At 45.0% G+C, this 12,529-nt stretch overlaps 1 protein-coding gene across 4 annotated transcripts in view; it reads left to right on the forward strand.

The window, feature by feature from the left end:
• The window catches only part of ascc3 (activating signal cointegrator 1 complex subunit 3), a 114,725-nt gene that overhangs the window by 39,246 nt on the left and 62,950 nt on the right, over window positions 1–12,529 (forward strand). For all 4 annotated transcript variants that reach the window (XM_076971833.1, XM_076971835.1, XM_076971834.1 and 1 more), the window contains exon 11: window positions 6,748–6,912. In XM_076971833.1, the coding sequence (XP_076827948.1) occupies window positions 6,748–6,912 (165 nt within the window). The remainder of the gene's footprint in view (window positions 1–6,747; window positions 6,913–12,529) is intronic.

Genomic DNA, 12,529 nt, shown 5'->3' on the forward strand with positions numbered 1-12,529 from the left:
CACTCAACTCACACACCCACTCACACACTCACACACTCAACCCACACACTCAACTCACACACCCACCCACTCACTCACTCACCCACCCAGTCACTCACACACCCACCCACTCACTCACCCACCCACCCACCCACTCACTCACTCACTCACCCACCCACTCACTCACTCACCCACCCACTCACTCACACACCCACCCACTCACTCACTCACACACCCACCCACTCACTCACTCACCCACCCAGTCACTCACACACCCACCCACCCACTCACTCACCCACCCACTCACTCACACACCCACCCACTCACTCACACACCCACCCACTCACTCACTCACCCACCCACTCACTCACACACCCACCCACTCACTCACTCACCCACCCAGTCACTCACACACCCACCCACTCACCCACCCACTCACACACACACACACCCACTCCCTCCCTCCCTCCCTCCCACAGGCTGGCATGCTTGAACTGATGCGTGCTATGTGACAGGGAACAGTCTTAATCAGCCCCTTATCTAAGCCCCAGTCCTGCATAGCTGAGTGTGACAGGACTGGGGCGAGATGCTGTGTAAAGAATGAGACGGGATCCTCTGCAGTGACTAGCAGAGAGAATACAGAGCAACTCTGTGCTGGAGAGAGAGAGTGCTGGAGCCCCAGAGAAGCAGGTGGGGGCACCAGGTCCTGACACACAGCCCAGTGATGGTTGTTGTGGAGCCCATACACAGCATGTCATTATCTAACCCGGCATTTCCCAAACCCAGGGGGAGGAGCTTCGGGGCTCCACAGGTAGTTTATAGTGCATAAGGAATTATTGTTTGCAGAGAAAGGCTGGATGTGTAGGCTCATCAGTGAAACCCCCCCACCCCCCCACCCTAGATCTGTTGGTGAAGCCAAGTCAAGTGTGTGTGTGCAGTTTAAAAGGACATGCATGTGTGTAGGAGTTAGGAAGGATGGATGAGCCGTCAGTGACGACAACAGACATCACTGATGTCCGTACGGGCCGGGTAGAGAGGTGGTGCACTCCCTCAGTCCGTACGGGCCGGGTAGAGAGGTGGTGCACTCCCTCAGTCCGTACGGGCCGGGTAGAGAGGTGGTGCACTCCCTCAGTCCGTACGGGCCGGGTAGAGAGGTGGTGCACTCCCTCAGTCCGTACGGGCCGTGTAGAGAGGTGGTGCACTCCCTCAGTCCGTACGGGCCGGGTAGAGAGGTGGTGCACTCCCTCAGTCTGTACGGGCCGGGTAGAGAGGTGGTGCACTCCCTCAGTCTGTACGGGCCGGGTAGAGAGGTGGTGCACTCCCTCAGTCTGTACGGGCCGGGTAGAGAGGTGGTGCACTCCTCCCCATTCAGTGTTTCAAAACACGCAACACTATACATGTGCCTTTATCTTTAAGACGAGTGGTAGAAGTGCTAATTGCACTTTTTCCAAAGAGAAAGGTCACACATGCTGTGCGTGTGTGGTGGGCTAAGATACTCTCAGTAAAGGCATTTGGTAACAATTGGAACATTGTTAAGGATTATAGAATTTCGTTGTTCATCACAGTGCTTGCAGTTGTATGTAACTTGTATATAAAACTGTAATCAGTGGGGTTTGGGGTGTACTGGCAAAGTGTGTGTGTGTGTGTGTGTGTGTGTGTGTGTGTGTGTGTGTGTGTGTGTGTGTGTGTGTGTGTGTGTGTGTGTGTGTGTGTGTGTGTACTGGTTTAAACTGTGTCTTTGGCCCTTTGTCAGATGGCATCTGGTGTTGCTTTGGTTAATTACACAGAAGGGCATCGGAAGCATCAGGCGTGAGTCGGGCCTTATTGAGCCCCTGAAGGTGGTCGTTAGATATTGATCAGTGGAGATCATCAGACCATCTCCCTCTGCCTTACCGAGGACACACAGCAGCTTACAGCTTCACTCCTCTTTCTCTCTTGTGTCCTTCCTTTTACTTTCACTCTTCTTTTTTATCTGCCCTCTCTCACTCTCTCCCTCACTCTCTGTCTCTTGTGTTTTCTCTCTCTCTCTCTCTCTCTCTCTCTCATGCTCTCACTCTCTCACTCTCTCTGTCTCTTGTGTTCTCTGTCTCTCTCTTTCTCTCTCTCTCTCCCTCCACATGAGCCTGTCAGTCTATACCTCTTGGATTTCAGCATATCGCCTCTTTCTCATGTAGTTGTTGCCATAGAAACTGCTGTACTGTAAAATGCCTGTTACAGTGTAAACATGGCTATACAAATATCATGACTATTGATGATTGATTTTGTGCTGTTAGAGGGTTGTGAGTATTTAGTTCTGAAAAAATAAGCAACATAAAAAAAATAGAGGTGTAAATTGTGTCCTTACTGATGAAGAGCTGAAGGTGTGCAGACACGGTCCCTGTGGAGGAGACGCCGGCCTTGGGCCCAGGAAACAACAAACACATGAGCCTGGTTGAAAAGAAGATGCAGATAGTCTTCTCTCTTCCCTTCCTTTGCTTATGTAAAAGCCCAGATTCTGATGGTATTAGTAAGATTTTACCCACGTATGTATGCGTATAGAAAGCAGTCTGTTTTTTTTTTTTAGTGTTATTTTCAGACGTGATTAAATAGTTAGAAATTTAGAGTCTGAAAAGACTTCAGATTTGGGGTTTATGATTGAAGCAACAGAAATGTGAAGCTTTTTGAACAGCATAATGGTTGATTGAGAGTGAGGCTGAAGACAATGTCAATCCTGCAATATTTAAACGTCCATAAGATGTAGATTATCTCCCAGATCTGATGGAAGATCTCATCTGTGAGATATCTGAGCTTGTTTAAGCATTAAAATGCAGAGAGACATGAATCTCAGAAAATGGGCCAAATTCCTCTTAATCTCTGGGGAAGTGGAGAAGTAACTTCACACGAGTTCTGTACTTTCAGATGTGTGAGGCGGCTGGGGGTGGGGCCTCCCGAACTAGCAAAACTATGATGAAAGCCGAAAGGAAACCCATCTTTCTTTTGCTGTTTATTTTGTTGTCTAGAAAGTAGCAAGGCGGCGGTGTGAATGGTCAGACCCCGCCGAGCGAGGCTCCTTCCCTGTGTTTCACACGCTACTTCTGTAATGAGGCTCCCAGAGAGGGCGCCAACAGTAACCTTCTGTTTCCTTTAGCTGCTGCTCTCCTCCTGAGCCCTGCTCCCCCCTCCCCCCGACCTGCGCCAGTAAACAATGCCTCGCTGTTTTTAAAGAGGCCAGATGCAATGCTCGGGGGGCTTTTACGTCAGCCCTTTCCAGTGGAGCCGATTGGACATGGTTTTCATGTCAAATTTGATGTGGCACAAAAGCGAGGGGGGGGGGGGGGGGGGGTATGAGCGGGCGCTGCACACCTGCAGCCAGGGCATGCACACGTGCTCGTGCACGCTATTCCCCCCCCCCCCCCGTTCCTGTGAGCCGCTTGCCTACAGTGGCAAGTGGCCCCGCCCACACACCCTCGGACGGTAGCCCCGCCCGCACATGCTCGGACGGCAGCCCCGCCCACACACGGCAGCTCTCTGTAGTCGGGTGCTTTCTTGGCGTGAGGCGGCTGTAATTGCTGGCCGAGCCGATCTCGGGATGCCCTCAGCCACGCTGGGGTCTCTGAACTTGAGCCTGCTGCTGGGCTTCAGAGCTGAACTGTGCACGAGTCGTCTGAAAAAAACACGTTCATTCTTTCCTGCTTTCTTTTCTTTCGTGTTAACCAGGGAGAAGTTCGGCATTTCACGCATGCTCTGCGAGCAAGTAGAATGCTGTCGATCATAAGCTTGCTGCTAACAAAAGAGTGTATTTTTGTACCTAATCAGGCTACGATAATTATGTCAAGGTGAAGAGTGTGAAAGTGTGTGACTTTAGAATGACTGAGGGAGATGGAGGTGGACACTCAACCCTTGACATCTGTAATGTTCAATCTTTATACTAATCTTGACAGCTTGACGAGTGAGAGTTCCTGGGCTCCTCCTGGAGTGGAGGTCCTGGACTCCTCCTGGAGTGGAGGTCCTGGGCTCCTCCTGGAGTGGAGGTCCTGGACTCCTCCTGGAGTGGAGGTCCTGGGCTCCTCCTGGAGTGGAGGTCCTGGGCTCCTCCTGGAGTGGAGGTCCTGGACTCCTCCTGGAGTGGAGGTCCTGGGCTCCTCCTGGAGTGGAGGTCCTGGGCTCCTCCTGGAGTGGAGGTCCTGGGCTCCTCCTGGAGTGGAGGTCCTGGACTCCTCCTGGAGTGGAGGTCCTGGACTCCTCCTGGAGTGGAGGTCCTGGGCTCTTGCCTGCTCTTAGCACGGAGCTATTTGTGAACAAACAAGGATTACCGTGCAGCTTTTCTGACATACAGCCGTCATGGATACTCTCAGGCAAAAACAACTAGATATAATACCAACATAGTGTAGTGTAATACCAGTATACCAACATAGTGTAGTGTAATACCAGTATACCAACATAGTGTAGTGTAATACCAGTATACCAACATAGTGTAGTGTAATACCAGTATACCAACATAGTGTAGTGTAATACCAGTATACCAACACAGTGTAATACCAGTATACCAACACAGTGTAATACCAGTATACCAACATAGCACTGTAATACCAGTATACCAACATAGCACTGTAATACCAGTATACCAACATAGCACTGTAATACCAGTATACCAACATAGCACTGTAATACCAGTATACCAACATAGCACTGTAATACCAGTATACCAACATAGCACTGTAATACCAGTATACCAACATAGCACTGTAATACCAGTATACCAACATAGCACTGTAATACCAGTATACCAACATAGCAGTGTAATACCAGTATACCAACATAGCAGTGTAATACCAGTATACCAACATAGCAGTGTAATACCAGTATACCAACATAGCAGTGTAATACCAGTATACCAACATAGCAGTGTAATACCAGTATACCAACATAGCAGTGTAATACCAGTATACCAACATGCAGGTCAGAGTGTGAATTAGGGGAGTTTGTCTCTCTTCTGTCCTCATCTCCCCTGTACTGCACTCTCTCTACGTCGGAGCCGTCATCATGACACATAATCCATAGTTTAAATAGATTGTTCTTTGGTCATACGTTGTTTTTACAAACCATCAGCGCATCACTACCAGTGAAACAACTCCTAGCTCTCTCTCTCTCTGCCCACTCTAAAGACTGATTGTAGTTACCATGGAAACAGTGGGCAGGCCAGGCAAGTGTTTGACAGCTGTGTGTGTGTGTGTGTGTGTGTGTGTGTGTGTGTGTGTGTGTGTGTGTGTGTGTGTGTGTGTGCGCGTGCACGTGTTTTTCAGTTTGCATGTTTGTCTGTGTGCTTCTGTGTGTGTGTGTGTGTGTGCGCACATTTGTTTCTGTTTGTATGTGTATGTCTGTGTGCGTGCACACGTGTTTGTGTGTGTGTGTGTGTGTGTGTGTGTGTGTGTGTGTAATAACGGCGTGGCAGGCGTCTGTGTGTGTGTGTGTGTGTGTGTGCGCGCAATAACGGCGTGGCAGGCGTCTGGGTGTGTGTGTGTGTGTGTGTGTGTGTGTGTGTGTGTGTGTGTGTGTGTGTGTGTGTGTGTGTGTGTGTAATAACGGTGTGGCAGGCGTCTGCGTGCCACGGCGTCTCCACAGCCTTAATTAAGAGATAAGTCTTGGTGCTGGGGAGGGAGCCTTGGCCACCAGTGGCCTTTTTACATGCCTGCACACATCAGTGCCTCTAGTGGCCACCCCACCCCCCGCCCTCTACATCACTCAGCTACCCTGTACCGCCCCTTGACCCGCCCCTCGCCCCGCCCCCAACCTGCTTACCCCGACACGCCTTCTGCCTCTCCAGGGTTCCTGTTGGGCGAGCGCCTGCAGAGCCAGATGCTGCGTGTTCTAGTGCACCTTTCACACACCATGTTGGAGCGAACCACTGTGATACCAGCTTGTGAGGGTGTCTTTGTTATCACAAGGGGTAAAAACAGCACTAGCCTCTGTGAAGTCCTGTAGGGTCTCTTAAATTTTTTTTCCCTTACCCCCCCCCCCCCCCTCTCTTTTGCTTTGTACTGTAATTAAAGTGAGCACTTTGGCCCTGCTACCTGTTTGCCAGGGCTTCCATTTAGATTAGCAGCAGTCTAATTAACAGTGGAGGTGCGGTTTCTGTTCTGGCACCAGTCTCTAATGGCCAGGCAGATTGATTTAAATGCAAACTAGAAAGGATTTAATGAACTGCTTTTACTGAAAGTGTTTAATAGGAATTTCCACACTCTCAGACATGTTGGCAAACAGCTCTTGGGCTATTAATTATACATTGTTGTGTGTTTCTGTTTAAAATGCTGTTTAATTGCATGGCAATAACTGCACTAGATGGGTATTAAATGCATATGTCTCCCTAAGATGCATGATATTAGTGTGACGCCATGGTAGAGGTATATTCAAAGGTTTGAGATAAAACTGCATTCTGATTCATTTACTGTAGAACAGTGGTGGAGATTTCATTTGAAATGGCACGGAGTGGTTTGTGTTTCACTCATCCTGAGCCCATCTCTGGCTGCAGTGCTGCTACAGAAACTTATGGGAAGAAGAACATTTGGTCTTCACCAAAGTTATTCCTTGTTATTCTTAGGAAGGCAAATCTGAAATGAAAAGGTGTGAGTTGAAAGGGTACTCAATAGGCCTAATGTGTTTTTTTTTTTCTCGTATGTGCTCCGTACACATCCAATTTGTATGCGTGATTTATAATATGTTTCCTAAAGCGTTCTCCAGAGCACTTGGTCAAACGTGGTCTACCTGGTTTGACGTGCTTGTGTCCTGCAGATGCTGGTGACCACTCCGGAGAAGTGGGACGTGGTGACCAGGAAGAGTGTGGGAGACGTGGCCTTGTCCCAGCTGGTACGCCTGCTCATCCTGGACGAGGTGCACCTGCTGCATGAGGACAGAGGGCCCGTCCTGGAGAGTCTGGTGGCACGCACCCTGCGTCAGGTACGCCGCCCCAGAGCCTGTGTGTTTGTGTGTCTGCGTGCATGCGCATATGCGCCCGCACGCGTGTGCCCTGCGACTGCACGTGTGTGACTGACAGACGTCTGGTGATGATGATGGACAGCGTGCCCCACAGGAATCAGCCTGGCCGTTTGGGACATTAGTGCGATTATGCAAATCTTGACAGGCAGAGAGATGTGGGTCTGCGTCCCGGGTTGTCCCGCATCCATGTTCTGTTCTGGCCAGCTGCAGTTCTGTGTCAATCTCAAGGAGGAAATTAATAAATGAGCCGAACTGGTGCATTGTGGGAAGTGTCAGCACTCCTTGAGGCGAAGCGAGGAGAGAGGAAAGCTGGTTGGGAGAGTGTGAACAGAAGAGACAAGGGGAATAAAAAGAGTGTCTCATTCTTATCCACAAGCTTTAGGGATTTCTCAGTGAGGTGCAAGGAACAAATCAATCTGCATAGCTAGCTGCTGTTTGTGTTTGCACATCCTTATCTTTTCACAACCCTCTAATATAAAGGTTGATCAAATCCACCCAAAGGTCAACAGGGAGTTATGGACAGTTTCACAGTGGCGTGCGGTACCACTTCATACGTTTCATATGATCTGTATAGTTTTAGACCTTACAGTATTTTTCATGTACCCCCAACCCCTAAATAAAAAAAATTGCCACTCCACTCCACCCTGACAGTAAAGGCAGGATACAAGTAAAGTCAATAAAATAACCAATAAAATGTATCCCCCCCCCCCCCCCCCCCCCCACTTCCAGTTGGATGAGTCATAATATACGAGTCGAGCCGGGAATCTCTAGACACCTTGCAATTCCATTTGACTGCATTCAAGGGTGCCACGGTGCCACTGTGGTATTATTCTCTGTGCCTAAGAATTGTAATCACTATTACGACCAAAAGACTAGGGCATTACAGTCTGTTCTCCTCGTACTTTGGATCACACCGAATGTGTTTTTTTTTTTCTTTCTTTCAAATCTGGAATGTTATGCCCTCTGCGTATTTTCATTAACAAGGACACAGTGTCAGAGCTGTGCAGCAGTGCACTGCACACCCGCCGCACTGCCAGGGTTCATCTCCACATGCCGTTGTTATATTTGGCCCGGGCAGAAACTCCAGATTAAGAATAAGGCTTACTCAGCTTGCCTAGACACTGACTGCACATTTTCAACTGCTTAGTGAATGTTACATGTTTATTTCATGTGCTTTCTGTATGCCTAACACTAGTACAGAAAAATAAATTATTTAAGCAGCATCAATGGTTGTCTTATACTTTTGCATCAGGTCATGCAAAAGTTAGCAAGCTACCTAGATGTTCTTTCAGTCAGCAATAGCTCTTATATAAATAAACTTACAGCAACTACTGGTATTCTGTTAGTGCTTATTTCAAAGCTTGTATCACACATTTGTAGATAAGTGAGTTGACCCCTGAAAATCTAGTTTCCAAGTCCAGCCATATTAATTTATACCTCTGGATGTAAGCTGGTTAGTGGTTGGCAGTACAGTGAAGTACATTCAGACACTGATGGTGCTTCCTTACTTAAGTGTCAAGTCAGTTTTCATTCTAATTCTATTGGGGCCCGATTACTTACATTAATTTGGCTTCATGACATTTCACATCTAATGGTAATGTCCACTGAGCCTGTAATCTTTGATCATACTGAATCTAAACACTCTCAGAAACAAAACACAATGTTAAACTCCTGCACTGCAGTTATAAGAGTGTATGCTGAATGACAGTGGGTCATATACCCTTGAACCCAGCAGTTATAAGAGTGATATCACAGATCTGAATGGCAGTGCGTCATATACCCTTAAACCCAGCAGATATTCAAAAACAAATATAAACATGGATATATGGCACTAAAAGCTCCTGTACTTTATAAAAACATTAACCATAGACAATGTTAGTGCATTAACCAGTGCATTGTCTACAGTTTGACAGTTCATTGAAACTTATGAACTAGATTTCAGTTTCAATATAATAACAATAACAGCACCCTCACTCATTCCCTTTGACAGCTCATTCAGTATACCTTCAATTAATTAGAAGGGTAGGGGGTTGCCTGTCTGTTTATTTTGGACAATTCTCTAAATTTGAATTTCTTGACGTGAAACTCAAGGGCAAACAGTGAGCTATAGTGTCGATCACTTACTAGTTACTGGGAACCTTCACATTCACCTTTATAAACCTCATGGACCTCTTACCAAAATTAATTAATTTAATTTTTTTAATTTTGAGCATACACAGCATTTTGCATCTCATACATATAAACACATTTAAAGATTTTCAGAATTTCAGAGTACTACTATGTTTTTTTAAAGGTGTCACTTGTATTAGTACTGATTGTCTTTACGTTCTGTTTAATTTAATTTACGTTCACAAGTAGACTTTCTATACTTTTCTCAAGTGTTCATGTGACACCGTTGTTTCCTTGAAAGTTAATTACTGCATTAATACTGTCGCTCCATTCAAAATTAAGTCTGTTGATGCATCTTAAAATCCCATACCAAAATCCCAACCATTTTAAAATTAAATAAATAAATACAAAGTCAGGAAAACAGGTTAAAATGGGACCATGTTAAACCTGCAGAACACTTTTTGAACATTAACTGAAATTACCAAGTCCAGCCTACTTTCCAAGCCTCATTGACGGTCATAAAGACAAACATTAAAATGCTAATTTCAATTATTGACAGGCTGATTAACCATGCACCTCATGCCCCATCAGATCTCCTAATTGAAAAATATGATGAGTCTGCTGACGTTTTAGTAGTAAAATGCTTTCAATTAGGGACCGCATTGCAAATGATGACCATAGACCTCCCAGTGTACTGTGTGGCAAGAAGCTCTGTGTCAATTGTCAATTATTTATAAAGGATTTACTTGGCTAGTTTCACTTCAACACTACTAGCTAAACAAGTATTTAATAGCTATTGTGAGCATCATTAATCAATCACTTCAAGGAAATTATCCACACACTATTAAAACATCAAGTCTCACCTGCAATCTCTATTTTTCTATTTAAAAAAAATATAGACCAATTTGAAATATTTCATAATTTTGCTTTCTTTTGAGTTACACAGTAATCTCCAATTTTTTCTGTTCAATGATAACATAGAATGTTATTAATGGTCTTAGAGTTAATAAAGATTTAGGTAACCTATCTATACTGTTCATTTTAGATCGTTGCACTATTCAAATATGGTTGAGCATATGATCCATCTTCAGTGGCTACAGAACTCTGGATGTGTTCTAATTTGTCGTCCGTCCTCCTGAGTGGAGGTGAATATTCTTACACTTAGTTCATCATTCAAACTTTATATTGTGACCCTTCAAGGTTTGCTCTTGAGACCAGCACTATTTGACACATTCACGATTTTCTGTAGTTAAACAAATATAAAACATAGAAATCTTTCACTGGAGCGCTTAGATTTAAGAACCATCATATTACATTTGTCATTGGACGTAGCTTTAAAAACCGTATAACTAATGCTGTCAAAAATGCATTCTGTCACAAGAAATTTATCCAAGTTCCATGACGGTGTCTTAACAGGTGAGATATCCTGAGATAGGATGTGCAAACAGAGATAAACCTATACATGCTTTTGTGACAACCCATCTAGACTACTGCACCTGGCCCTCTTACCAAAAAGCGTAATATTTAGATTGCAGTGAGAATTTTGAAATGCATGAGCATGACAGAGCATATTTCACCTGTTCTTAGACAGCTACACCACTACTTTAAGATACTCCTTTTGACCTTCAAAAGACTTCATGGTTTTGCCTGATTGTGATTTGATTATTAGGTATCCTTTGGCCACACCCCACATCTGCACATTCACAAGGCTACCTTTCATTATTGTGGCCTTAAGCTTTGGAATTACCTTCCTTACAACTGGTGATTTCCTGATGATAATGGCAAACACAGACACTAGATGATGGATGAGATGTACTTTCAAAGTTACGGATACTTGGCTTTTGGGTGAAACTTATGAAAAATGTAAAAAATTCACATCACAGTGATATTATATCATGAAAGTAGGGCATTTAATTAGAAGCAATGATTTCCTCATCTCAATTCATTGAAACAAAAGCCAGCAACAGTGGTTGGTATACCCCAACAAAAAGCTAGCAGCCGTTCCCTAATGATGCTACATCGATGAGCTGGAGAATTGTGGTCCATGAAGATGAAATTGGGTGGTATGTGCTTGTCACAAAGTCTAGAGCAGTTCTGTATTGACTAGACACACCTGCCAACATTAACACCACCCAAAGCTCATCTGGTGACAGCAATGACTGATGTATAGCACTCTCCTTGCTTGACATCTCCAACATCGTTGGCGTCCATCGTTTCCGCTCAGCATGGATCGACTTTCATCAGCACCGAGTCCCACTGGTCCATCGTCCAGTGTTAAATCTCCCTGGCCAATGCAAGACGACGACACCTGTACCTGGTGGTGTGGTCAGGTACCCTTGCAGGTCGTCTAGCACGCAGACCACTCTGATGTAAAACGGTTTCAAATGGTCTGACATGACACTTGGGTGCCTCTCTCTTTAAAAGTACCTGGAGTTGTGGGGCATTCATCATCTGGTTCCACAGGGCACTGTGCACAATAAAACTGTCTCTCTGTATCCAGTCTCGGTCTCTCTGTATCTCTGTTGCTACCTGCAGACGACACTCTGTGCCACCCTAAGCTCAGTGGTTGCTTCCGTCTAAGAACATCCTGTTTGAAGCCTCACAATGGCAATGAACTGTTGACCAATTGTTAGGTGTCATCTTGGTCTCATGACATGATGCATGTAGTCCTGAGGGACATGTAGTACTGAGGGACGTGTAGTAGTAAGGGACATGAATAGTAGTATCAGCAAGAGATGGAACAGGTAAGGATTCAGTGTGTTGCGTTGTACCTGGAAGGGATGAAACACACAGACATACATAAACAAGGCTGATGTGTAATGCTCATAGAATCTCTCGCTGTCTAGACACCTCCCTATCCGCAGATCCTTCTCGGATATATTTCCATGCAATCTGCAGCCAGTGAAGCATAGCAGATATTCTGACTACGCTTGCTGAAGCTGTGAGATAAGGTCATTCTGTGTTTTCTCGGTTGTAACACATGCATGTGTGCAAACGTTCCCAGTGCCTTTGAAACACAGTGGTTTATTTTGCTGTGTTCTGTCTAGCATTTATGCAAACCTGCAGTCTTCCAATGACAAAACAAGAGTTAGAATTGATCTTCCAAACTTTCCTCTGTCAAGGAATAGAATCTTGTACAGTGATGGATGTATAGGAACCCACCTAATAATAATAAATAAATAAATTATAATAGTAAACATTTTAAGTAAAATTAAGCAACACTACCAACAATATACAATTACAACTAAAAAATGTAATTACTTGTAAAACATGATGGTAGTCTATGACCTTTATGGGTAAGCTTAGCCAAACACACAGTACGTGTATCTTGAAATTAACAAATATGGGAAGAACTGAGGATTTTATGCATTGTAATATTAAAGCAGGTTTATATAGTAAATGCATATTTCACTTTTAAATACATTTATTTATGTGTTTAAAATTTACGTATTTTAAACTGTCTGAATAT

The sequence above is a fragment of the Brachyhypopomus gauderio genome, chromosome 13 (genome assembly GCF_052324685.1).
Source record: "Brachyhypopomus gauderio isolate BG-103 chromosome 13, BGAUD_0.2, whole genome shotgun sequence".
NCBI classification, from domain to species: Eukaryota; Metazoa; Chordata; class Actinopteri; order Gymnotiformes; family Hypopomidae; genus Brachyhypopomus; species Brachyhypopomus gauderio.